The 24,833-nt window shown below is 40.4% G+C and overlaps 1 protein-coding gene across 1 annotated transcript in view; it reads left to right on the top strand.

Moving 5' to 3' along the window:
- The window catches only part of LOC127652411 (microtubule-associated serine/threonine-protein kinase 1-like), a 38,230-nt gene that overhangs the window by 4,323 nt on the left and 9,074 nt on the right, over window positions 1-24,833 (top strand). The window contains exons 2-21 of the mRNA XM_052138534.1: window positions 4,976-5,004; window positions 7,911-7,996; window positions 10,762-10,837; window positions 11,010-11,079; window positions 11,247-11,407; window positions 11,712-11,787; window positions 12,207-12,416; window positions 13,694-13,795; window positions 14,415-14,547; window positions 14,627-14,694; window positions 15,773-15,849; window positions 15,988-16,196; window positions 18,918-19,056; window positions 19,301-19,433; window positions 21,390-21,555; window positions 21,728-21,829; window positions 23,455-23,577; window positions 23,656-23,765; window positions 23,948-24,102; window positions 24,417-24,661. Of these exons, the coding sequence (XP_051994494.1) occupies window positions 4,976-5,004; window positions 7,911-7,996; window positions 10,762-10,837; window positions 11,010-11,079; window positions 11,247-11,407; window positions 11,712-11,787; window positions 12,207-12,416; window positions 13,694-13,795; window positions 14,415-14,547; window positions 14,627-14,694; window positions 15,773-15,849; window positions 15,988-16,196; window positions 18,918-19,056; window positions 19,301-19,433; window positions 21,390-21,555; window positions 21,728-21,829; window positions 23,455-23,577; window positions 23,656-23,765; window positions 23,948-24,102; window positions 24,417-24,661 (2,470 nt within the window). The remainder of the gene's footprint in view (window positions 1-4,975; window positions 5,005-7,910; window positions 7,997-10,761; window positions 10,838-11,009; window positions 11,080-11,246; window positions 11,408-11,711; window positions 11,788-12,206; window positions 12,417-13,693; window positions 13,796-14,414; window positions 14,548-14,626; window positions 14,695-15,772; window positions 15,850-15,987; window positions 16,197-18,917; window positions 19,057-19,300; window positions 19,434-21,389; window positions 21,556-21,727; window positions 21,830-23,454; window positions 23,578-23,655; window positions 23,766-23,947; window positions 24,103-24,416; window positions 24,662-24,833) is intronic.

The following is a 24,833-nucleotide window of genomic DNA, read 5'->3' as shown; positions in this document are numbered from 1 at the left end:
AGATTGTTGTTAATCGGTGCCGATAGTTGCGTTTTGGAACTATCAGTTATCTGCAGATTGTTGTTAATCGGTGCTGATAGTTGCGTTTTGGAACTATCAGTTATCTGCAGATTGTTGTTAATCATTGCCGATTGTTGTGTTTTGGAACTATCGGTTATCTGCAGATTGTTGTTAATCGGTGCTGATAGTTTCGTTATAGAACTATCGGTTTCTGCAGATAGTTGTTAATTGGTGATGATAGTTGCGTTTTGGAACTATCGGTTATTCGCAGATTGTTGTCAATCTGTGCTGATAGTTGCGTTTTGGAACTATCGGTTTCTGCAGATAGTTGTTAATTGGTGACGATAGTTGCGTTTTGGAACTATCAGTTATCTGCAGATTGTTGTTAATCGGTGCCGATAGTTGCGTTTTGGAACTATCAGTTATCTGCAGATTGTTGTTAATCATTGCCGATTGTTGTGTTTTGGAACTATCGGTTATCCGCAGATAGTTGTCAATCTGTGCTGATAGTTGCGTTTTGGAACTATCGGTTTCTGCAGATAGTTGTTAATTGGTGATGATAGTTTCATTTTGGAACTATCGGTTTCTGCAGATAGTTGTTAATTGGTGACGATAGTTGCATTTTGGAACTATTGGTTATTCGCAGATTGTTGTTAATCGGTGCTGATAGTTGCGTTTTGGAACTATCAGTTATCTGCAGATTGTTGTTAATCGGTGCCGATAGTTGCGTTTTGGAACTATCAGTTATCTGCAGATTGTTGTTAATCATTGCCGATAGTTGCGTTTTGGAACTATCGGTTATCTGCAGATTGTTGTTAATTGGTGCCGATAGTTTCGTTATAGAACTATCGGTTATCTGCAGATTGTTGTCAATCTGTGCTGATAGTTGCATTTTGGAACTATCGGTTTCTGCAGATAGTTGTTAATTGGTGATGATAGTTGCGTTTTGGAACTATCGGTTTCTGCAGATAGTTGTTAATTGGTGACGATAGTTGCGTTTTGGAACTATCGGTTATTCGCAGATTGTTGTTAATCGGTGCTGATAGTTGCGTTTTGGAACTATCAGTTATCTGCAGAGTGTTGTTAATCATTGCCGATAGTTGCGTTTTGGAACTATCGGTTATCTGCAGATTGTTGTTAATCGGTGCCGATAGTTTCGTTATAGAACTATCGGTTATCCGCAGATAGTTGTCAATCTGTGCTGAGAGTTGCATTTTGGAACTGTCGGTTTCTGCAGATAGTTGTTAATTGGTGCCGATAGTTTCGTTTTAGAACTATCGGTTATCGAAAAAAACTATGCATATAGTTGTATATAGTTACTAATTGGTGAAGATAGTTGTGTTTTGTAACTATCGGTTATATGCAAAAAAAACCTATGCCGATAGTTGCAGATAGTTATTAATCGGTGCCGATAGTTGCGTTTTGGAATTATCGGTTATCGGCAAAAAACTATTTCGATAGTTGCAGATAGTTTTATTCATAGTTGCATTTTGAAACTATCTTTTATTGGCAAAAAAACTATGCAGATAGTTGCAGATAGTTTTTTATTCCACTGTCGCCAGTGCTGATTCTACAGTTAGAACAGCTTGGTTCTACAATAGAGGTGAAATAATAACAATCACTGACTGGCGATATTCATCCATATTTTTATCTTCACTTCAAAGAAAATTGTATTATTTTGATTATTTAATCAATGTTCTAAATTGAAGTAAGGACATGAAACGAAAAATGTGTCTAAATGGAATCATGCCCCCCCCCCGTCAGCACATGCATCGTATCTCTAACTTTATATCTTATGAATAATAATAAAAAAAACTGCATCTGGTCAAAATTTGACCAGATGCTAGTGAAATCCACTATTGGTTGACCTCTAGTATACAGTTTTTTCTTTTTAGTTGTGCTTCCAAAAAATCTGCACTTTGGTTGACAACATTATGCTGCATCACAAGATCTTTGTAACATTTGTGGATAGTTATGTATCATTGGATATATAGCACGCAAAGGTTATGGTTCACTGTCTTAACATAGTCCTGACAAGAGTTGAAAGGTTTCATATAACTTTGCACAGTCAGGGTGTTTCAAACTGTGCTCAAATTTGCCAAAATAAATTCCTGTTTTTCAAATTGCTTCTAGAAGAAAAAGTAATTAAGCTTTAATATTACCCTAAGAGAGAGCATTAGTGTGGATCATGACACCATCTGAAAGTGCTGTGCTCGACTGATCTGTGTTCAGAGTTTGACAGTCTGTTCACTTTCAGCTCCATATGTCCACGTGAGTTAACCGTGCATCTTCTCCGCAGGGTTTCTGGGAAGCTTTTACTGTCTCAATTACAGTCTAAATTTAAACACGTGAGTCACAGTGGAGCAAACAGACAGTGCAAGCGTTACGTCTTCAGGAGATAAACAATCCACGAGCAACACTGCGTTCTGTTGTTTTAGACAAACTCCAGTTTCTCATGTAACTTTCATTTAATTATGATAACTCCTCATGAATTTATAATGAGGAAATTTAATGCAGCGTTTTCATTGTCTGATATTTTGATATAGTCATACTTCAGATCATTGCTAAATTAACTCCATTTTAAAAAAAAAATGTTTAATGTGTCGTTTTAATGAGTAAACAGCATTTGTATCTCATGAATATTTGCACCGTTTGGCGCAGTGGAATATAATTAGCAGTGAAGTGTGATCATCATAATGGCTGAATGTGGAGCTGTCCGTGGTGCTGAAATCACTCTCATGTTCTCCATTGCTAGCTTGAGTTTTCCTCAGTTTGCTTTTCCCTAAACTCTTAAAAGAACTGTGATGGGGTTTTGTTGAATCTTTTATGAGTGTCCAAGACATCTTTAAAGAAAATATATTGGGTCATTCTTTTTTAAAGAAAAGGAGGTTTTGTGGTAATGAACATTAATGCCGTTGACTGAGCTGAACCCGGAATATTCCTTTAATGAGACATTTATTTATTGTCACTCATAGACATTGTTTTTTGTCAAGTGCATTTTTAATGTATTTTCTTAATAACTTCATTGATCTGGATTGAGAGCATCATGACATTGACGCATAAGATATCTGCTAACATCTGAGTGACGTTGTATCCACTGACATTTATGTTTTAGAAAAGGGCGTTTCTGTTTATTAAATCTGTTATTTAACTAAATGCAATATATTTTATTTACACTCAATATAGTGAGTAGAATAAACAATACTTTCTGTGTTTTTCTGTTATTTTTGGCTAAAAGAAGTTGTTAAATAATTGTCAAGCTACTCCAAAAACTGTCTTTGACTTGACATTCAAAGCTTTATTATACTCAAATATGAATGTTATTGATATTTTCTATTGCTTTATCTTTAGAGAAGAATTCTTCACAAGATGAAGTTTAGATCATAATTTTCTTTTTTCTTGAAGATGGATTTATTGTTTTGCTTCATGGCACTTACAATAGAAAATAAAGAGAAAGGGCCAAGAAAGAAATGCAACAAACACATTTAAAGATCAGCAGAATGCCGTATGAATCTGTGTGTGCTGTGACATGCGTGCTGTAGTGCCCTTATTTACTGTGTATTGACCTGTGGGGTCACAGGGGGAGAGAGAAACTGAGCCGCCATGTTGAACAGTCTCCTGAGGATTCGTTCAGGGAAAAACGTGCCAGTTTAAACGTCTCAACACAGCCCTGTATCCATGGAAACACTCAACACAGCCCTGTATCCATGAAAACACTCAGCACAGCCCTGTATCCATGGAAACACTCAACACAGCCCTGTATCCATGAAAACACTCAACACAGCCCTGTATCCATGGAAACACTCAACACAGCCCTGTATCCATGGAAACACTCAACACAGCCATGTATCTATGGAAACACTCAACACAGCCCTGTATCCATGGAAACACTCAACACAGCCCTGTATCCATGAAAACACTCAGCACAGCCCTGTATCCATGGAAACACTCAACACAGCCCTGTATCCATGGAAACACTCAACACAGCCATGTATCTATGGAAACACTCAACACAGCCCTGTATCCATGAAAAAACTCAATACAGCCCTGTATCCGTGGAAACACTCAACACAGCCCTGTATCCGTGGAAACACTCAACACAGCCATGTATCCATGGAAACACTCAATACAGCCCTGTATCCGTGGAAACACTCAACACAGCCCTGTATCCATGGAAACACTCAACACAGCCATGTATCTATGGAAACACTCAACACAGCCCTGTATCCATGAAAACACTCAACACAGCCCTGTATCCATGGAAACACTCAACACAGCCCTGTATCCATGGAAACACTCAACACAGCCCTGTATCCATGGAAACACTCAACACAGCCCTGTATCCATGGAAACACTCAACACAGCCCTGTATCCATGGAAACACCATGCTTTCATTCATCAAACATGAACGCATTGATCAATGCATAAACCACATGTTTTGTTACTACGTTATCTTGATTAAAAACTTGATTTCTTTAAATTCTATTCCCTGAAGGGAATGCGTTCAAATCAATAAAAGCAACACTACTTGTAATGCACTTTTGAAAGTAGACGGTGCAGACAATGATTCAGTTTTCTTTTCATTAAAGTCGCTTACTGTGATCAAGAACATCAGAGCAATTTTATTGGTTATGCGTGTGCAATGTATAGTTCTGATGTTTATTATGAATGAAGTTGTGCAGGGGAGAGAGAGAGAGAGAGAGAGAGAGAGAGAGACTGTCAGTAAGACAGATGAGAGAATAGCATGCGTTCAATCACACACACACACACAGTTCTCTCTCTCTCTCAATTCAATCTCTCTCTCTCTCTCTCTCTCTCTCTCTCTCTCTCTCTCTCTCTCTTATCCAGTTCTCAGAATACTGTGCCAATTTCGTACTGAACTAACAATCTGTTTCATGTACAAATGTATCTTTAAAACTAATTTCTGATGTCTGTTTTCCTCTGTCTGTCTGTCTGTGTGTCTTTGGCTCACAAGGATCTTCCTCTGCCCCGTAAGAACAGCAGGTGAGTTCACTCAAAGCACACACATCTGAATATCTGATTCACAACATAGTGCTTGACAAGATGAGAAAGATCTGCTCTGTCTATAATATGTGAATAATTAGTGTTTGAGGTCCACTTCATCAGCTCTGTTCTAAACGCCAATGAGCTGGCGAGCCCTATTTTCAATAGCACGTCATAAAATCACAATTGGTGGATGTTTCTCTTCACCAGGAATACCACTCTTAAACATGATTGTGTTAACCCTTTAAGCTCTGAGGGCGCATAGTTTCGGTGGCATACCCAAAATTAAAGACTTATAGCTCAAGTGTCCAAAAACATCTCCAAGTGTTCAAAATCCTCTCCAAACAAATAAAACATAATAATTGTACATAAGAACTAATTACACATGCAAACACACCAATGACTAAAGGTTTGTATAGCATCCAGACATGATTATAGTCATGAGATTTCACAGAATGAGTTTGATTCTGTGCCATTTGAGTCATCATTGAGTCTGTGTCATTTACATGGTGCCATCTCTTGGTGGCCATATGTCACCAATCACATGTCTCTCTGCCCAAATATGGATGATCTGAACGCTATCCGATTGGATTAGCATTCCATGACACTACATCATTTCTGATGACATGTTTTCAGCCAGACTGCAAGATGCCAGATAGCCGGATGCTGTGTGCACATTGTGCTTCATGTCAATTATCTAATGATCTCTGCATCTGATTGCCTTGTGTTTGGGCTTGTTTGAAAGATAATCACATCCTCTAAGTAATGAGATGTGATATGTTTTGTTCCATTTATGTTTTGTGAAGTTATAAGCCAAAATGCGGCATATAAAAAACACCTACATAATTGTCAAAAATATATACTTAGCTATTACTCACTTTATGTTTATCTGTGAGTAAAACAAATATGCCGGTTGTATTCTACTCTGTAAGAGCTTTCCAGCAACATATGACACATGGATATTTGATGAGTTTGATGTTTTTACTCATTGCAATAATATGTCCAGTGCAACATTTTTAATAAATGAACAAAACGAAACACTTCTGATTTGTCTTCAAATTTCAAAGCACTTGTTCAGTTTTGGTCATAATGTCTACATGCATTGTGAAGTTGAGTTTCTAAGCTTTCAAACAACACCTATTTTAATGATTATTTATTTTATTTGGGTTAAACTATGAAGTTAAAATAACGTGGACTGATGGCTTCAACAGATGCCTTGAAATACTGTCTAGCTAGGCAGCTCACTAGGGTTTGGACAGAGCTATAATATGTGAAGTGAGCATAACATGTCTTCTTCCTTAATGGTCCGTTCTGTTTGTGTCTTTGTCAGACTCACTCCATTTCTCTAAAAGCTTCATTCACTTTGTTTTTCCGTGATTCTCAGTAATGTCATACACCGTTACCTCTGGGAAAAAACATATTGCACTTAGTGTTATAAGTGCACTTAATACACACACACACACACACACACACACACACACACACACACACACACACACACACACACACACACACACACACACACACACACACATACACACAATAACAGTGCTTTTGAACAGATGTAACGCACCTGCTGCCCTCTTTTAATGCTGTCTTGGTTTCATCCGTTGCCTTTGGGATTTAACCCAGAATTCCCTCTGTACTCTCCCTCTGTATTTTCCATTGTGTGAGCAAAGCCAGACGCTCTAACCGTTTTACACACACACACCGTATGATTTTATTCGTGTGTGCTGGTTATTTCGTCTATGATTCGGTTGTTTGGTAAACGGCAGTATGTTTCGTCGCACTAAAAGGTAAAAATAATTGAAAATCAGTTTTTAATAGTCGTTTTAAGAGATGTAAAGATGAGGCGAGGTCATTGTTTACCTGCAGCTGTTGATAAAGTAGTGTAATAAAGGCACCTATTTTAATGTAATATTTAATAGGTACAATGTTTATATTATATGTATGGTGTTTGACTGAATCACAACAGTCTGGTGATATTAGTTTCAAAGTCATGATTATTTGAAGATTATTTGAAGCCACAAGTGAATCAGTTACATACATTAGTGTTTTTTCTGTCCTCCTAAAGACTCCTTAAAATCCTTCTTGATGATACTTGATGTCCCATATAAATGGTGTTGCGATAAGGGGCATCATTGACCTCTTTAAACATGAAGTCGCTCTTACTGTCACTTTAAGAAAGGTACTGTCACTTTAAGAGAGTTACTGTTTCTTTAAGAGAGTAGGGGCAGATTCTCGCATCACTTTCAGTTCATCCTACAAGACTGTTAGCTCACCTTCTGGCTACTTGTGTGTGTGTGTGTCTGTGTCAGAAATGTACTTTGTTGTTGTTAAGAGACAATATTTGTCTCTAAGAAAGTCCCAGAATGAATTATGACTAATGGTGAACAGATAATATGTGCTTATTCATTCAAAAAGTACCAAAATGTATTTTTCAAACAGGGTTTTTAAACATAGCCTATACCATGGTAGTACATTCATATTATTTACATGGTACTATAAATGTGTTAAGGCTATACATTTTGACTATAAATATACTTATTTAATTCAACACTGAACAGTATCGATTGACAGTAAAACTGGTCAATCGAATTATAAATGAATCACCCTTCATAAGCTCTCTCTCTCTGTCTCTCTCTCTCTCTCTCTCTGTCTCTCTCTCTCTCTGTCTCTTTATAATTTCTTCCTCGTTCTGAGTCTCTCTCTTTCTCTTGAGTTGACTGTCTAAGATTAATGACTGTCAGAATGCACACATACACACACTCCTGCAGTGCATTCTCTCCTTTCACACTCTATTATTGTCACACCAGCTCTGGTACTTTTTTCTGCTGTGATGTGATGCATTAAAATATGTGTTTGTGTGTGTGTGTGTGTGCGCGCGTGTGTGTGTGTGTGTATAGTTGCCGCAGTAACAGGAAGAGTCTGATTCTGACCTCCACCTCCCCGACTCTGCCACGCCCACATTCCCCATTACCGGGACACATCGGTAAGTGGACACACCCCCTGACCCTGATTGATAAACCAGCTAACACTGCTAGACAAACCAGGTCATACCAGCTGAAGGTGGACAAGTTCGCTTTGTAGTACATGGTGGTGTGGAGCTGGTTCAAAGTGGTTTACCAGCTAAAACCAGCTTGACCTTGGTGCTTTACCAGTTTAATCAGATTGACCACAGTGATTTACCAGCTTCAGCAAGTTTGTGCAAGGTCGTTTACCAACTCTAACCAGGTACTGTAGAGCAATTTACGAGGTCTAACTATTTAAACCAAGGTGGTTTACCAGCAATAATCGGATTGAGGAAACCATCTTGAACAATGTGATTTACGAGCTCTAACAAGCTTGACCAAAGTGGTTAATGAGCTCTAACATCTTGATCAAAATAATTTTACAGGTTAACCAGCTTGACCAAACCAGCTTGACCAAAGTGGTTTACGAGTTCTAACCAGCTTGACCAAACAAGCTTGACCAATGTGGCTTATGCTCTCTAACCAGCTTGATCAAACCAGCTTGACCAATGTGGTTTATGATCTCTAACAAGCTTGATCAAACCAGCTTGACCAATGTGGTTTACGAGCTCTAGCCAGCTTGACCAAACCAGCTTGACCAATGTGGTTTACAAGCTCTAGCCAGCTTGACCAATGTGGATTACAAGCTCTAACCAGCTTGACCAAACCAGCTTGACCAATGTGGTTTACGAGCTCTAGCCAGCTTGACCAATGTGGTTTACGAGCTCTAGCCAGCTTGACCAAACCAGCTTGACCAATGTGGTTTACGAGCTCTAGCCAGCTTGACCAATGTGGATTACAAGCTCTAACCAGCTTGACCAAACCAGCTTGACCAATGTGGTTTACGAGCTCTAGCCAGCTTGACCAAACAAGCTTGACCAATGTGGTTTACAAGCTCTAGCCAGCTTGACCAATGTGGATTACAAGCTCTAACCAGCTTGACCAATGTGGTTTACGAGCTCTAGCCAGCTTGACCAATGTGGATTACAAGCTCTAACCAGCTTGACCAAACCAGCTTGACCAATGTGGTTTACGAGCTCTAGCCAGCTTGACCAAACCAGCTTGATCAATGTGGTTTACGAGCTCTAGCCAGCTTGACCAATGTGGATTACAAGCTCTAACCAGCTTGACCAAACCAGCTTGACCAATGTGGTTTACGAGCTCTAGCCAGCTTGACCAATGTGGATTACAAGCTCTAACCAGCTTGACCAAACCAGCTTGACCAATGTGGTTTACGAACTCTAGCCAGCTTGACCAAACAAGCTTGACCAATGTGGTTTACGAGCTCTAGCCAGCTTGACCAAACCAGCTTGACCAATGTGGATTACAAGCTCTAACCAGCTTGACCAAACCAGCTTGACCAATGTGGTTTACGAGCTCTAGCCAGCTTGACCAATGTGAATTACAAGCTCTAACCAGTTTGACTAAACCAGCTTGACCAATGTGGTTTACGAGCTCTAGCCAGCTTGACCAAACCAGCTTGACCAATGTGGTTTACGAGCTCTAGTCAGCTTGACCAATGTGGATTACAAGCTCTAACCAGCTTGACCAAACCAGCTTGGCCAATGTGGTTTATGATCTCTAACCAGCTTGATCAAACCAGTGTGACCAATGTGGTTTATGAGCTCTAACATCATGATCAAGGTCATTTAACAGGTTAACCAGATTGACCAAAGTGGTTTACACGCTCTAACCAGCTTGACCAAACCAGCTTGACCAAACCAGCTTGGCCAAAGTGGTTTACGAGCTCTAGCCAGCTTGACCAAACCAGTTTGGCCAAAGTGGTTTACGAGCTCTAGCCAGCTTGATCAAACCAGCTTGACCAAAGTGGTTTACCAGCAATAATCAGATTAACCATGGTGCTTTATCAGCAGTAAAAAGATTGACCACTGTGATTTACCTGATCTAACCAGCTTGACCAAATCAGCTTGACCAATGTGGTTTACAAGCTGTAACCAGCTTGACCAAACCAGGTTGATCAAACCAGCTTGGCCAATGTGGTTTACAAGCTCTAGCCAGCTTGACCAAACCAGTGCGACCAATGTGGTTTACAAGCTGTAACCAGCTTGACCAAACCAGCTTGAAAAATGTGGTTTACCAGCTCTAACAATCTTGACTAATGTGGCTTATGAGCTCTAACCAGCTTGACCAAACCGGCATGACCAATGGGGTTTTCCAGCTCTTACCAGCTTGACCAAGGTCATTTAACAGCTCTAACCAGCTTGAGCAAGGTTGTCTGCCGATGATAATAAGATTGGCCACTGCCGCACCAGTTGACTGTACAGCTGATCAACCATCTAGACCAACTTGGGCCATAAACGACCAGTGTGGACCAGCTAGAGACCAGCTACTACTGTATTTGAAGCTGGTTTTAGCTGGATTTTCCTGAAGTTTTTCATGGTAGCTAGTTCTATGTGGTTTCTAGTGGGTTGTTAATGGTAATAAGCTAGTCAAAGCTGGTTTAGGTTGTTAAATATATTAATTACCAGCCAATAAGTCTGATCAACCATCTAGGCTAGGCTTGAGGTTAGCTGATTGAGCTGGTTACCACCATAGCAAAACAGACTTTTGGAAATCCTATGCTAATGTGTTTGTCTTGATGCACCTCAAGTATATCATGAATCTTTCTTTTTTAGCAGCATGCAACCAGAACTGATTATTAAATATTATTATTATTATTTTGAGTACTTTTGGTTGTTCTTTGAGTTTTACAACAAGGCTTTTGAGTGTCTTCCTGTCTACACAGGAAGTAGTCCTCTGGACAGCCCTCGCAATTTCTCTCCCAGCACACCAGCTCATTTCTCTTTTGCTTCCTCGAGACGGTAAGTCCATTGACTTTTATTGAGTTTTTACTGAGCTAATGGTACTTTCTGTCCCCTAACCCTAACATAAAACATTTAGCATTTTTACATCTTCAATAATACATTATTTAGTAACATGCAGTATAGCTGATGTCATGCTAAACATCTATCTGATCTAAATCTGTCTATCTAGGGATGGCCGTCGTTGGTCACTGGCATCTCTTCCGTCCTCTGGGTATGGAACCAACACACCCAGTTCAACGGTATTTCAATTTCTGCACACTATAGACACTACACTGCATTAGTAGTCCAGGAAAGTAATCAACTAGCTGGTGGACATTTGCAGTTTATGGATAAAGGGATTTTTCTTCCGAGAATAACTTAAATGCAATAAAAGTGTAAAATATGGCTCGTTTCTCTCTGTTTCAAGTCTTCCAGTTCCTCACAGGAGAGATTGCACCAGTTGCCGTCTCAGCCGACCATGGATGAGCTTCACTTCCTGTCGAAACACTTCGGCAGCACAGAGAGCATCACTGATGATGACGGGGGACGCTGTTCACCCCACATAAGACCACGCTCACGCAGCCTCAGGTAAACGCACATCAACCACATTCATTAGGGGTGTATTATTTGCACCGTGGTTCATCTCAAGTCTAAGGACGCATCTAGAGCGTACGCTTCGGTGAAGAAAATGCAGTCAAATAGACAGGCCCAGTTACAAGCTCCCATAATGCATCTGTATGGCTCTATATATGGATACATTTTATGTTGATGCATGTAGCAAAAAAAATTTAACTGTTATGTAAATGTGGGGATACCATGCATTTTTGTTGTTTTTATAAGAAGATGGTTGGATTTGGTTAACACAAACTCTCTCTATCTCTTATGTGTGCAGTCCGGGTCGCTCTCACTCCTGTTACGACAATGAAATCGTCATGATGAATCATGTGTACAGAGAACGATTCCCCAAGGTAACACACACACACACACCCCACCACTGCATCAATCTGTCTACCTGTTCTTCACTGTACTCTGTTCTTCACTGTACTCTTACTATATGTCAACAATCGTCTCATTTGTGTCTATTTTTATTTCACCTATACACATTTTAGGAGAAGCATCTGAGACAAAAGCTGTAATTGTAGGAGTAATTCACTATAGTAAAATGCTGCTAACTTCAATATACAGTAATATAAGAGCTTCATCAAAACGATTAGCAGTGTGGCATGATTTAGCATGGCTGGTGTTTATGTAACATTGATTGCATTCACAATTGAACTGAATCAAACATGAAACATTACTGTAACGCTCAACACTTGTCATGTCCCGTCTGGTTTCATTCTGTTTAAGAACGTCTCCTGAAGAGGCTCTCTGTTTTTCTGTTTGTCAGGCCACAGCGCAGATGGAGGGCCGGCTGTGTGATTTCATCCAGTCGTTTTGTCCTGAAAGTGTCCTGCCGTTAGCTGACGGGATCCTGAGCTTCATTCATCATCAGATCATCGAGCTGTCCAGAGACTGTCTGACCAAATCTGGAGAAGGTCTCAACACGTCTGTTTACTTCTATGAGCTGCAGGAGAACCTGGAGAAACTGCTGGATGATGTGAGTTTATCACTGAAATCAAACCTGAACATTTGAATTAAGCCTATTTTAGGACCATGATGTTTTAAAAGGTCATTTAACCCCAAATTACTGTAATCTCTAAATTAATTTATTACTGTAATGCCAGAAAATATATATTTTTTATATATTTATTTGTATCATATATTTGAAATATATAATAAAATTCACTGTATTACAGTGATGTGAAAATTACTATAGTACAGTAATGTGGATTTACATTCTTGAAATAACCATATAAGACAAAACAAGTCGAAAAAATAATAGCTAATATATTTATTTGTGTTATATATATTTGAATAGTTTTTATATGTATATACACATAAAATATACATATATATATATATACCACAGTTAGTTCCGGTCATCGAATCTGATTGGACGAGAGATGTTCCATGAGCACTGATGTTCAGACACTATCAGCACTCGGACGCTTCACTGTGTGTGTCACTCCGCTTGTGTTCCTGCCATTCTAAACTAAAGTGTGAGAGCAGTGCAGATGTGTTAAGAGCTACTGTTTGTCTTTTTTTTGACATTACATATGTTAGCCAGCATGTGGTGGCAAAAGATAATTTTTGTGGGTAATATGAGCCACTTGGGTGACGTGAAGTGAATCCGCATCAACCGTTTACATACAACATCTCTTCGTGATCGCTTGTATTACTACTACACTACTAAAGCTGGGAAATGGCTTTAAACGAACAACTTCAGCATTATGGCTCATCACAGCTAAGAGACACAAGAGACTGATTAATAGTATCACGCACAAGCCGTGATACTATTTCTGAAGTGACATTTTTTTAATTACTAACGGAGGCTTGGACGCATTATTTGGCAACGGCAGATTCTGATCCGTCACGTAAGAAAGTAGATCAATGCACAAATGTGTTTTTATGACCTTACCTAATTTATTTTATTTACTTGTTCATTGAACTGTTGTATATAAGCAATATCACACTCACAATCATTCTATATGGCCCTATATCAGCACTGCTGTGATTACTTACGGCACTCAACCTGCGGCCGAATCACAGCAGTGCTGATGTCATGCCGAATCACAGCAGTGCTGATGTATGTCGCCATGACCATAAATGTACATTATTTAATTATATGAATATATAATAATTATATAATATGCAAATGTCTCTTATCTTTCAGTGTTGTTTCTCAAATTAATCTTGTTTTAATCCCATCCTTCCTCTCTCTCTCACTCTCTCTCTCTCTCTCTCACTCTCTCTCTCTCACTCTCTCTCTCTCAGGCGTATAAGCGATCAGAGAGTTCAGAGTTGACCTTCGTCACAGAATTGGTGAAGAAACTCCTCTTCATTATCGCTCGACCTGCCCGACTTCTCGAGTGTCTGGTGAGAAGATGTATTCTTCTGCTGGTTCATTTAGACCTTACAAACCTTCATAGACTCCAGCAACAAACAAACTTAATGACTCCCCTTTAAATCCAACTTTCCCTCTACTTCAACTTCAGTATTTTGAACATGAATCTCTACTGAGCTCTCTCACAAGAAAGAGAGACAGACCATCATGTGACTGCATTAGCATTTATATTGGATGGTGTGTTCACTCGGTGGCGTGTTAAGAGTTATCAGCGCTGAATCACTGACCTTAAATGACTCACTGGTTCTAACGCTGAAAGATTAAAGCAAATGAGCACACGATTCTAGTCTAGTTTCTAGAATAGGCTGGGTGGAGCATGTTCATGTAATTCAGCAAATTACAATAAGGAATAAGGGAATATATTTGATTTAATTTAGCTTAATTTATATCACTCCTAGCTTTGACCTTTAACCTAACCCTGACCCTGAGTTTTAACCTTACCCTGACCTTTAACCTTACCCTGACCTTTGACTATCAGCATGAAGTCTGGTCCACACTACAACCGACTAACATGTAAATCGACCAGTCACAGTGTGTTGTTTTGACAAAGTCAGATGTGCTTCAGTGGGTGTTGTTCTGAAATGTGTTCAGGAGTTTAATCCTGAAGAGTTTTATCATCTGCTGGAGGCGGCTGAAGATCACGCTAAAGAAGGTCACCTGATGAAGACAGACATCCCGCGGTACATCATCAGTCAGCTGGGACTCACACGTGACCCTTTGGAGGGTGAGACACACAGACACACTGATAGAACTGCACATTTTTGTAAATCAGTCTATAACAGTCAGTGACGTCTGTGTTTTAGAGCTGGTCAGTCGTGAACATTACGAGAGTGAGGGTCCTCTTACACCAGAGACGGATGATTCGGCAGAGGTGTGAACACACACACACACACACACACACACACGTTTGTTTACATATCATTCTGGCAGCTTCCTGTTGGCTCATTTACAAACTCCCACCAAAATATAAACAAACAAATATAAACTTTGATAGTGAATGCAAAGAGCTCCGGCTTATCCCCTATTTCCCAATTTGGAATGCCAATTCCCACTACTTAGTAGGTCCTCGTGGTGGCGCAGTTACTCGCCTGGTGGAGGACGAGTCTCAGTTGCGTCCGCTTCTGAGACCGTCAATTGGCACATCTGATCACGTGACTCGTTGTGCATGACTCACAGCATGTGGAGAGTCATGCTACTCTCCACGATCCTCACACAACTCACCACACGCCCCATTGAGAGAACCATTATCACCACCACGAGGAGGTTACCCCATGTGACTCTACCCTCCCTAGCAACCGGCCCAATTTGGTTGCTTAGGAGACCTGGCTGGAATCACTCAGCACGCCCTGGATACGAACTCACGACTCCAGGTGTGATAGTCAGCGTAAATGTGTAATTTGACATGTTTACATTCTGCATTCATGCGCTAACATACCATAATATGCGCTGGTTGCACTCTGTTATTGTAATTTATGATGACACTGATACTACTGCAAAGATGAGTGTATATAAGAGTGTTAATGTGCATAATAAAGAAAAGAATGATAAGAGTGGCATGATGGCACAAGAGTAAACAAGCACTTGAGAGTATTTGAGTAGATTTGATTCCTTTTGTTGACTAATTAAACAAAAACACAAAAAAATCACATGACATGGTCTTGCACACAGGTGTGTTCAATAAAACGGACTGAAAAACATACAAAAAGTTGTAGGTGGAGCCTTAGGTCACCGCTATCGATGACGTGGACCAATGGCGGTTAGAAGGTGTTCAGCAGCCAGATTTCCTAAAAGTTCGCCCAGGCGAGCTGTTACGAACCACCGAAACGAACGTAAAAATCGAACCCTCTTTCAGAAACTGAAGAAGCTGGATTAGAGTTGATAGTTTCTAGAGGACAAGAATTTCAGAGGATAGCAACTTCCTGTGTATATTATTGTTTTCTGATTTCCAGGTTAAATTGAAACCCATGAAGCCTCCAGAAGAGAGTGATTTCCAGACCATCAAGCTGATCAGTAATGGAGCCTACGGGTAATCAACACATGAAAAGCACATGCAGACATTTGTTTCACCATTACCCCTAAACCTCACATAAACTTGTTAATATGTTTAAAGTAAAACACGATTTTGCCAATATATGAGACTTTTGGGCTCTCTTGTTTTGGTCAGTGCGGTGTATTTGGTTCGTCACCTGGAGTCTCGACAGCGTTTCGCCATGAAGAAAATCAACAAACAAAACCTGATTCTGAGGAACCAGATCCAGCAGGCGTTTGTGGAGCGGGACATTCTGACGTTCGCTGAGAACCCATTTGTGGTCAGCATGTTCTGCTCGTTTGAGACCAGACGACACCTTTGTATGGTGCTGGAGTATGTTGAGGGTGAGACACACACGTTTCTCTCAAAAAGTAAAAACCATTCAGTGTTTCCCCTAGGATTTGTTTCAGCAGCAGCAGTGCTGTTGTGCACGAGTCCACACGCCCGCAACGCCAGACCTATATTAACGTGTGTTGTCAAAGAATAGATTAAAGTGGTCTGGGTATCTCAGCGAGTATTGACGCTGACTATCACCCCTGGAGTCGCAAGTTCGAATCCAGGGCGTGCTGAGTGACTCCAGTCAGGTCTCCTAAGCAACCATATTGGCCCGGTTACTAGGGAGGGTAGAGACACATGGGGTAACCTCCTCGTGGTCGCTATAATGTGGTTCTCACTCTCGGTGGGGCGTGTGGTGAGTTGTGCGTGGATGCCGCGGAGAATAGCGTGAAGTCTCAACACTCGCAATGTCTCCACGGTAGCACGTTCAACGAGCCATGTGATTGACGGTCTCAAATGTGGAGGCAACTGAGATTCGTCCTCCGCCACCCGGATTGAGGCGAGTCACTACGCTACCACGAGGACTTACAGCGCATTGGGCATTCCAGATTTGGGTGAAAAAAAAGAATGGATTAAAACAGGGGTGTCAAACTCAATTTGGGCCACATCAGGGTCTATTTGTGCCCTCAAAGGGCTCTTCAAAAATGTGGCACCAGCACCTACTTTGGTAGCACCCATGCAAATAATCCATCCATCCATCCATCGTCAACCGCTTATCCTGTGTACAGGGTCGCGGGGCATGCAAATAATATTACATGTTATATTGAAATGCACATTTGACAGTACAGCGATGATTTTGAAGTAACATCTATGGAAAAAATGAACATCTAATTTTTATATGGCTAAACTGAAGTATTCTGGCAGTGTGACTATGTTGAGTCTTCTTTACAGATTACATTCATCAGGCTCCTACTCATTAAACTACAGTCATGTCTTTCCGAAAGCAAATAAAACAACTTACATTTTCCTTCAATCAGAGAGCATTACAAGAAAACACATTTTATACAGATGGGAGACAGATGGCTTGGTCCATAATTATGAAAACGCACCATAGTTATTCCATAGTATCCATAGTTTGAACAATGATATTTGTAATAGTTCATGGTAATCTTATGCATGCCTGCTCAATACCATGATTAGTAACAATGGCTCTGTACGGTTTTGTGATCCCCGCCGTGCATCTCACTGGTTCACAAGCACATTTAAAATAGTCTGTTGTCCGGTTGAGGCCAGTCGGCGTATTACCGCACCTGCTCTGCCCTCGTGCTGCTATGATTACGCCGTGTTGATAACTGACCTCTATAGCGCTGTTTCGTTCCACGCTCCAAAACATACGGATGACAGAGGAAGGCTCATTTATATTCAAGAGGAAAACGCTAACTGATTGTTCAGTGAAATGTTGCGATCCCCTGCCATCATACGTTTCAGAAATGAGCTTGTGGGTATCTTGAAATTAAGCGAGTTTGATACGCGTTGTCACGCGGTGACGTCACTGTAAGTAAGTGTGTGTATTTGTGTGTGTGTGTGTGTGTGTGTGTGTGTGTGTATGTGTATGGTCTCTTTCGCAGTGTACAAAGCGTACAGCTGACTAGGGCTGGCAAGCATTATGTTGTGTCAAGAATGTTAACCCTTGTGCATCAATTTAAAAAGTTACTCAGAGGTCCTTAGAGGACAAACGTCCACGTCAAAAATCTGTCATAATAATAATAGTATATATTAATATTATTTTACACTTTAAATTAGTAAATTTTTTTAACCAACATCAGTCCTGATCATAACTATCAAATATTCATTCATATTCAAGATTTTAACCCTTTAAATGCCAGTTTGTTTATATAACGCCACTGTTGTTTTTTACATACACACGCGCACATGCGTGCACACACACACACATTTCTCCATACGCACATACAAAACACACTCTGACATCCATACCAACACACACACACAAAACTTTTTCTCTGCATCAGTTGTCCTTCAGTGCTCTATAATACAGAAAACAGAGAATAGGAGAAAAGCTTGTATTTGCTCCTTAGGCTAAACATGAGAAAAATGGAGCCATCTGGTGGAAAATATAAAAACATTTAAATTTTAAAGCCAGCGCTCCATAATGAAAGTATAATAATGGCTTTAATGGCACTGGGATCAAATATTGCAGTTTTAATGGGTTTCAATGGGGACATTTTTGTCCTGAAGGTCCTGAGTGTGACTATTTTGTGTACACAGTGTATAGTTATAGATGTATTATAGGAACTGAGGTTGAAATGTCAAAATTCACACCTTTGGCAAAATTTATGCCAGTTGGCATTAACACAGCCGAAATGATCGAAAAAAATAAAATAAAATGAAAAAAACAAAAATGACAAAAAAAGAGTTAAATTAATTAAATTAAGTGGCACAGCACCACTGCGAATTGCATATAGGGGAAACACTGCCATTGACTTGTAGACTAACCCAAACCCTAGCTCTTTCTCTAAATGAAAAACTTAACTAAAAATGTACTTTATTTATTTATCTGTTTTCCAAATGAAACTTTGGGACAGTTTCAACAAAAAATTGTATTTGAAAAAAAAGTCAAATTTAGTCTTAAAATGTCTCTATTTTTCTCATTCTGGTCTAATAATGAGTCAACAAACAAATGTTTAAAATCCCAATTGATATCACTTCGATTTGTTTCTCGCACTGGAAATGTCAGAGGGTTTCTGAACACAGTTGTGTTTGGGTTTCAGGAGGCGACTGTGCGACATTGCTAAAGAGTATCGGAGCATTGCCAGTGGAGATGGCGCGAATGTACTTCGCCGAAACCGTCCTGGCGCTCGAGTACATCCACAACTACGGCATTGTGCACAGAGACCTCAAACCTGATAAGTAAGACTGCGCCACCTAGTGGATGGGAGTTCAAAATCAGTTAACAGCAGACAAACATCTACACAAACAAGCTCAAATAAAAGAGCTTTATTTGTTTAAAATGCTTTGATCGCTACATAATATTGCAACTTTACTCTCATCGTAAAATGTGGAAAATAGTCATAATAAAGATAGTAGGTGTGTCCAAAGCTTTGACTGTTAGTGTATAATGAAAGATTTGTCTCACTTTGCCTCTCTCCTTCAGTCTGCTGATCACGTCGATGGGTCACATTAAACTCACTGATTTCGGTTTGTCTAAAATGGGTCTCATGAGTTTGACCACAAATCTGTATGAGGGACACATCGAGAAAGACACAAGAGAGTTCCTGGACAAACAGGTATGAGAACACATCCTCAGTCTCTGATAATATTCTATATATTGATTATAAACAGGAAGTTATTCTGTGATATATCGAAGATGGTGTCATCAATATTTTTGGTCCATTTTCCCTAAAGAGAAAGTCAAAAATAAAATTTTTAGAAAAATCCTTTAACTGAGATCAGAATTTCTAGCACAGACTCCGCCAAGAGCTTTTAAGCTACATCCACCAAATTTGGCACAGACCTTCACACTGTTCTGCAATAGTGTGCTTTGTCTTTTCTCTTTGATCGGACTGACGATTTTTGCGCAGTGGACGATCAAAGTCGGGAAAAATCCCATAAATCTACACTGACGGAATGTTCAAAAATTCAAACTCCAACTTTCAAAAATTCAAATGTAAACAAACCCACAAAAGGCCTTTGATTTGCTTTGAGTTGCTTTCTCTCTCTTTCTATCTGAGAGTATATTTGACTATCTATGTGAAAGTCTCTCTAGCTTGCTACCTGGCTGTTTGACTAACCTTATGTCTCTATAACCTTCAAACTTTTAGACAAGGCCTTGTCAAGCCAACATCATCCTTTCTAGTTGTAATTGTCATAACACAGCGTCTGTTCAATGACTAAATGTAATAATGAAGAAGCTTATAATAATAAAGTGTCTCTTATACACTCACCTAAAGGATTATTAGGAACACCATACTAATACTGTGTTTGACCCTCTTTCGCCATCAGAACTGCCTTAATTCTACGTGGCATTGATTCAACAAGGTGCTGAAAGCATTCTTTAGAAATGTTGGCCCATATTGATAGGATAGCATCTTGCAGTTGATGGAGATTTGTGGGATGCACATCCAGGGCACGAAGCTCCCGTTCCACCACATCCCAAAGATGCTCTATTGGGTTGAGATCTGGTGACTGTGGGGGCCATTTTAGTACAGTGAACTCATTGTCATGTTCAAGAAACCAATTTGAAATGATTCGAGCTTTGTGACATGGTGCATTATCCTGCTGGAAGTAGCCATCAGAGGATGGGTACATGGTGGCCATAAAGGGATGGACATGGTCAGAAACAATGCTCAGGTAGGCCGTGGCATTTAAACGATGCCCAATTGGCACTAAGGAGCCTAAAGTGTGCCAAGAAAACATCCCCCACACCATTACACCACCACCACCAGCCTGCACAGTGGTAACAAGGCATAATGGATCCATGTTCTCATTCTGTTTACGCCAAATTCTGACTCGACCATCTGAATGTCTCAACAGAAATCGAGACTCATCAGACCAGGCAACATTTTTCCAGTCTTCAACTGTCCAATTTTGGTGAGCTCTTGCAAATTGTAGCCTCTTTTTCCTATTTGTAGTGGAGATGAGTGGTACCTGGTGGGGTCTTCTGCTGTTGTAGCCCATCCGCCTCAAGGTTGTGCGTGTTGTGGCTTCACAAATGCTTTGCTGCATACCTCGGTTGTAACGAGTGGTTATTTCAGGCAAAGTTGCTCTTCTATCAGCTTGAATCAGTCGGCCAATTCTCCTCTGACCTCTAGCATCAACAAGGCATTTTCAGCCCACAGGACTGTCGCATACTGGATGTTTTTCCCTTTTCACACCATTCTTTGTAAACCCTAGAAATGGTTGTGCGTGAAAATCCCAGTAACTGAGCAGATTGTGAAATACTCAGACCGGCCCGTCTGGCACCAACAACCATGCCACGCTCAAAATTGCTTAAATCACCTTTCTTTCCCATTCTGATATTCAGTTTGGAGTTCAGGAGATTGTCTTGACCAGGACCACACCCCTAAATGCATTGAAGCAACTGCCATGTGATTGGTTGATTAGATAATTGCATTAATGAGAAATTGAACAGGTGTTCCTAATAATCCTTTAGGTGAGTGTAAAGTCGTGATGTTTAAATCAACCTTGTCCTTTGTCAGGAGGTTTGAGTGTCATCTGATGTGTCCTTTGACCTCTGACCCCAGGTTTGTGGTACCCCGGAGTACATTGCCCCTGAGGTGATTCTGCGTCAGGGTTACGGGAAGCCGGTGGACTGGTGGGCGATGGGCATCATCCTCTATGAGTTCCTGGTGGGCTGTGTGCCGTTCTTCGGTGACACACCTGAGGAACTGTTTGGTCAGGTGATCTCAGGTAAGATCAGTATATTGTTGGAGAAGTATGATTAAATTAACCTGTCAGTTATTTATTTAACATCAAATAAATTGTAACGCAGTTGCATGCAGGTCTTTTTCAAAGCCGTTTATAATGTATTAATGCTAACATTGACTAATGGGCACAATAAATTATGTGTGTCTGTGTGTAGATGAGATTGTGTGGCCTGAAGATGATGAAGCTCTTCCTCTTGACGCTCAGCACCTGATCTCATCTCTACTGCAGACCAATCCACTGCTCAGACTTGGCACAGGTGACATCACACACCTGCAGTCATGTGACCCACTATACACTGTTTGATATACTGATACTATTACTCATAAGGTTTTGTTAAAGGTTTAGATGTGCGTAGATGTACAGCTGAACGTGTGCTTGTAAAATAGTGATGTCGCAAATTAATCATTCTTAAAGAAGTGTTTGTAAATGGACTCGACCAAAATGTGGGGGGTTATGTTTTTTTACATTTACATTTAGCTACATTTAAATGTTTTAATTACACCATAATTAGCATATGCAAATAAGCACATTTACATTTATGCATTTGGCAGACACTTTTATCCAAAGTGACTTACAGTGCACTTATTACAGGGACAATCCCCCCGGAGCAACCTGGAGTTAAGTGTCTTACTCAAGGACACAATGGTGGTGGCTGTGGGGTTCGAACCAGAGACCTTCTGATTAACAGCCCTGTGCTTTAGCCACTACGCCACCACCACTCATTGTGACATTTATGTTAATCTTACTACAGTAAAAACCTACACTTGAAAAATGAAGAAAATATGAGAATATGTCATGTACTGGGGCAGATTGCTGCCATCTGGTGCATAAAAGAACAATTACATGACATGAAAATCCTGTAATGACAATAATAACCAGTAGATGGCTGTAGAGATCCACTAATTCATTCCTGGTTGTGTGTGTGTGTGTGTGTGTGTGTGTGTGTGTGTGTGTGTGTGTGTGTGTGTGTGTGTGTGTGTGTGTAAGTGTGTGTTTGTGTGCGTGCATGCGTTTGAGTGTATGTTTGTGTGTGTGTGAGTGTGTGTGTTTGTATTGTGTGTGTGTGTGTGTGTGAGGGTGTGTGCGTGTTTGTGTGTGTGTGTATCGTATTGTGTGTATGAGTGTGTGTGTATGAGTGGGTGTGTGTGTGTGTGTGTGTGTGTGTTTGTGTGTGTGTGTGTGTGTGTGTGTGTGTGTGTGTGTGTGTGTAAGTGTATTGTGTGTATGAGTGTGTGTGTATGAGTGGGTGTGTGTGCGTGTGTGTGTGTGTGTGTGTGTGTGTGTGTGTGTGTGTGTGTGTGTATCTTGTGTAAGTGTATTGTGTGTATGAGTGTGTGTGTATGAGTGGGTGTGTGTGTGTGTGTGTGTGTGTGTTTGTGTGTGTGTGTATCGTGTGTAAGTGTATTGTGTGTATGAGTGTGTGTGTATGAGTGGGTGTGTGTGTGTGTGTGTGTGTGTGTGTTTGTGTGTGTGTGTGTTTGTGTGTATGTTCTACATTTTGTCTGCATTATTGGTTTAATTTGAAAAAAATCTGTGTTATAGTCTCACCCATTCGTTTCCTATGGTCGGTCAAATTTGTCCACGAACAACACAAGTGACGTTTTTTTGTCCCGTGACCTAAACTCATTTGATCCAGTCCAAATGTTTTGTTTGTGTTCAGATGGCTCATGTAGGAAAAGTAACCAAGCCTTGAGCCACTCAGATGAAGTATAAAATATTTATTGAAGAAGCTACATTTATTTCATCCAAAAATGACCAAACTGTGCACAAGAGTTAAGGATGTTTAGATGTTTTACTGGGAAATATATGTTTAGATGTTTTAGTGTGACTGACAGTGTCATTAGATCTGTTGAGAGGTCAGTTATGTGTTTGTGTGTTCAGGTGGAGCGTTTGAGGTGAAACAGCATCAGTTCTTCTGTGATCTGGACTGGAGTGGTCTGCTCCGACAGAAAGCTGAGTTCATTCCAAACCTGGAGTCTGAGGAGGACACGAGCTATTTCGACAGTGAGTCACTAGCTCTGTGTGTGTTTGTGTTGTTGTCTGTAAGTTTGCATGAGTGTGTAACACGTCTGTCTCTTTCAGCGCGTTCAGAGCGATATCATCACATTCACTCGTACGATGAAGACGACACAAATGATGATGAGCCGGTGGAGATTCACCGTTTCTCGTCCTGTTCTCCACGATTCAGCAAGGTTAAACACATTTCTCCACTATCTCTCTCTGTGTAGTTATAGTTGACTCTGAATATTAAACAGGGATGGGAGACAATTGTACTTAATTTTTATGACATAACAGTTACTGGATGTTTTATGGAAACTTGCCGTGTGGTCCCTCTAGTTTAAATCCAGCTGATCTCTTTATGTGTGTATTACAGGTGTACAGTAGCATGGAGCATCTGTCCCAACTGGAACACAAACCTGTGGTGACCCGTAGAGAGCCTAAAAGTCACAGACAAGATCGATCGAAAAGAGAGAGTCTTGGCAGCCTGACGCTCCGAGACAAGACCTGGAGAACCGGATCTCCTGAGATGTAAGAAATGGCCATTTTGTTTTAAGTGATTGATTGATGAATGAACTTGTTTTGGGGTATTTTCAGCCATTTATAGGGGGAATTATGCACTATTTGTTCATTTTTGGACTATGTATAGGTTTCAGAGAGACGTCTTTGGCAGTTGCATAGCAACTCACTTTTTTTAAGTGTCTTGCGGCATTTGCGGCACGTTTTCTTAAGGTGCGGTGTCAAGTTACAAACAGTTAAATTCAGTGATACAGGGTGCAAAAACTAACATGTTAACCTAAAATTATACTGTGTGCTTTAACTTTCTTCTTTCGCTCTCTGTGTAGGAAGCGTTTGTCGTGTTCAGAGTTGTCGTTTCCTGAATCAGACTCCAGTCCTCCTGGTGTATGCCGTCGTTTCTCATCGCTCTTGGACACACACCACTTCGCTTCTCCACTAGAGGGTGACAGTGACACGCACACACGGCAGCCGCCAATCAAAGTCAGGGGTTCATCACTAGAGGGCGCCAGTATCGCCCGTGCATCCGGATCCGTGGACTCTAGTTCAACTCTAATAGTGGGACATACTGGAGGTGAATTTTAATATTATATGGTAATAATATGGGTGGCTGTCATTCAGTCAAATAAAATATTGAAAACACATCTTTCCAAAATTAACACTACTATGGAAATCTAACTGGTCGTGAAAATTAGACATGACCTAGGACCATAACACTGCATAAATGTTCTTTAACTAGTCACTTG

Source organism: Xyrauchen texanus, chromosome 12, assembly GCF_025860055.1.
Source record: "Xyrauchen texanus isolate HMW12.3.18 chromosome 12, RBS_HiC_50CHRs, whole genome shotgun sequence".
NCBI lineage: Eukaryota > Metazoa > Chordata > Actinopteri > Cypriniformes > Catostomidae > Xyrauchen > Xyrauchen texanus.
The sequence above is the reverse complement of the archived record's forward strand: the minus strand, read 5'-3'. Positions and strand labels throughout refer to the sequence as shown.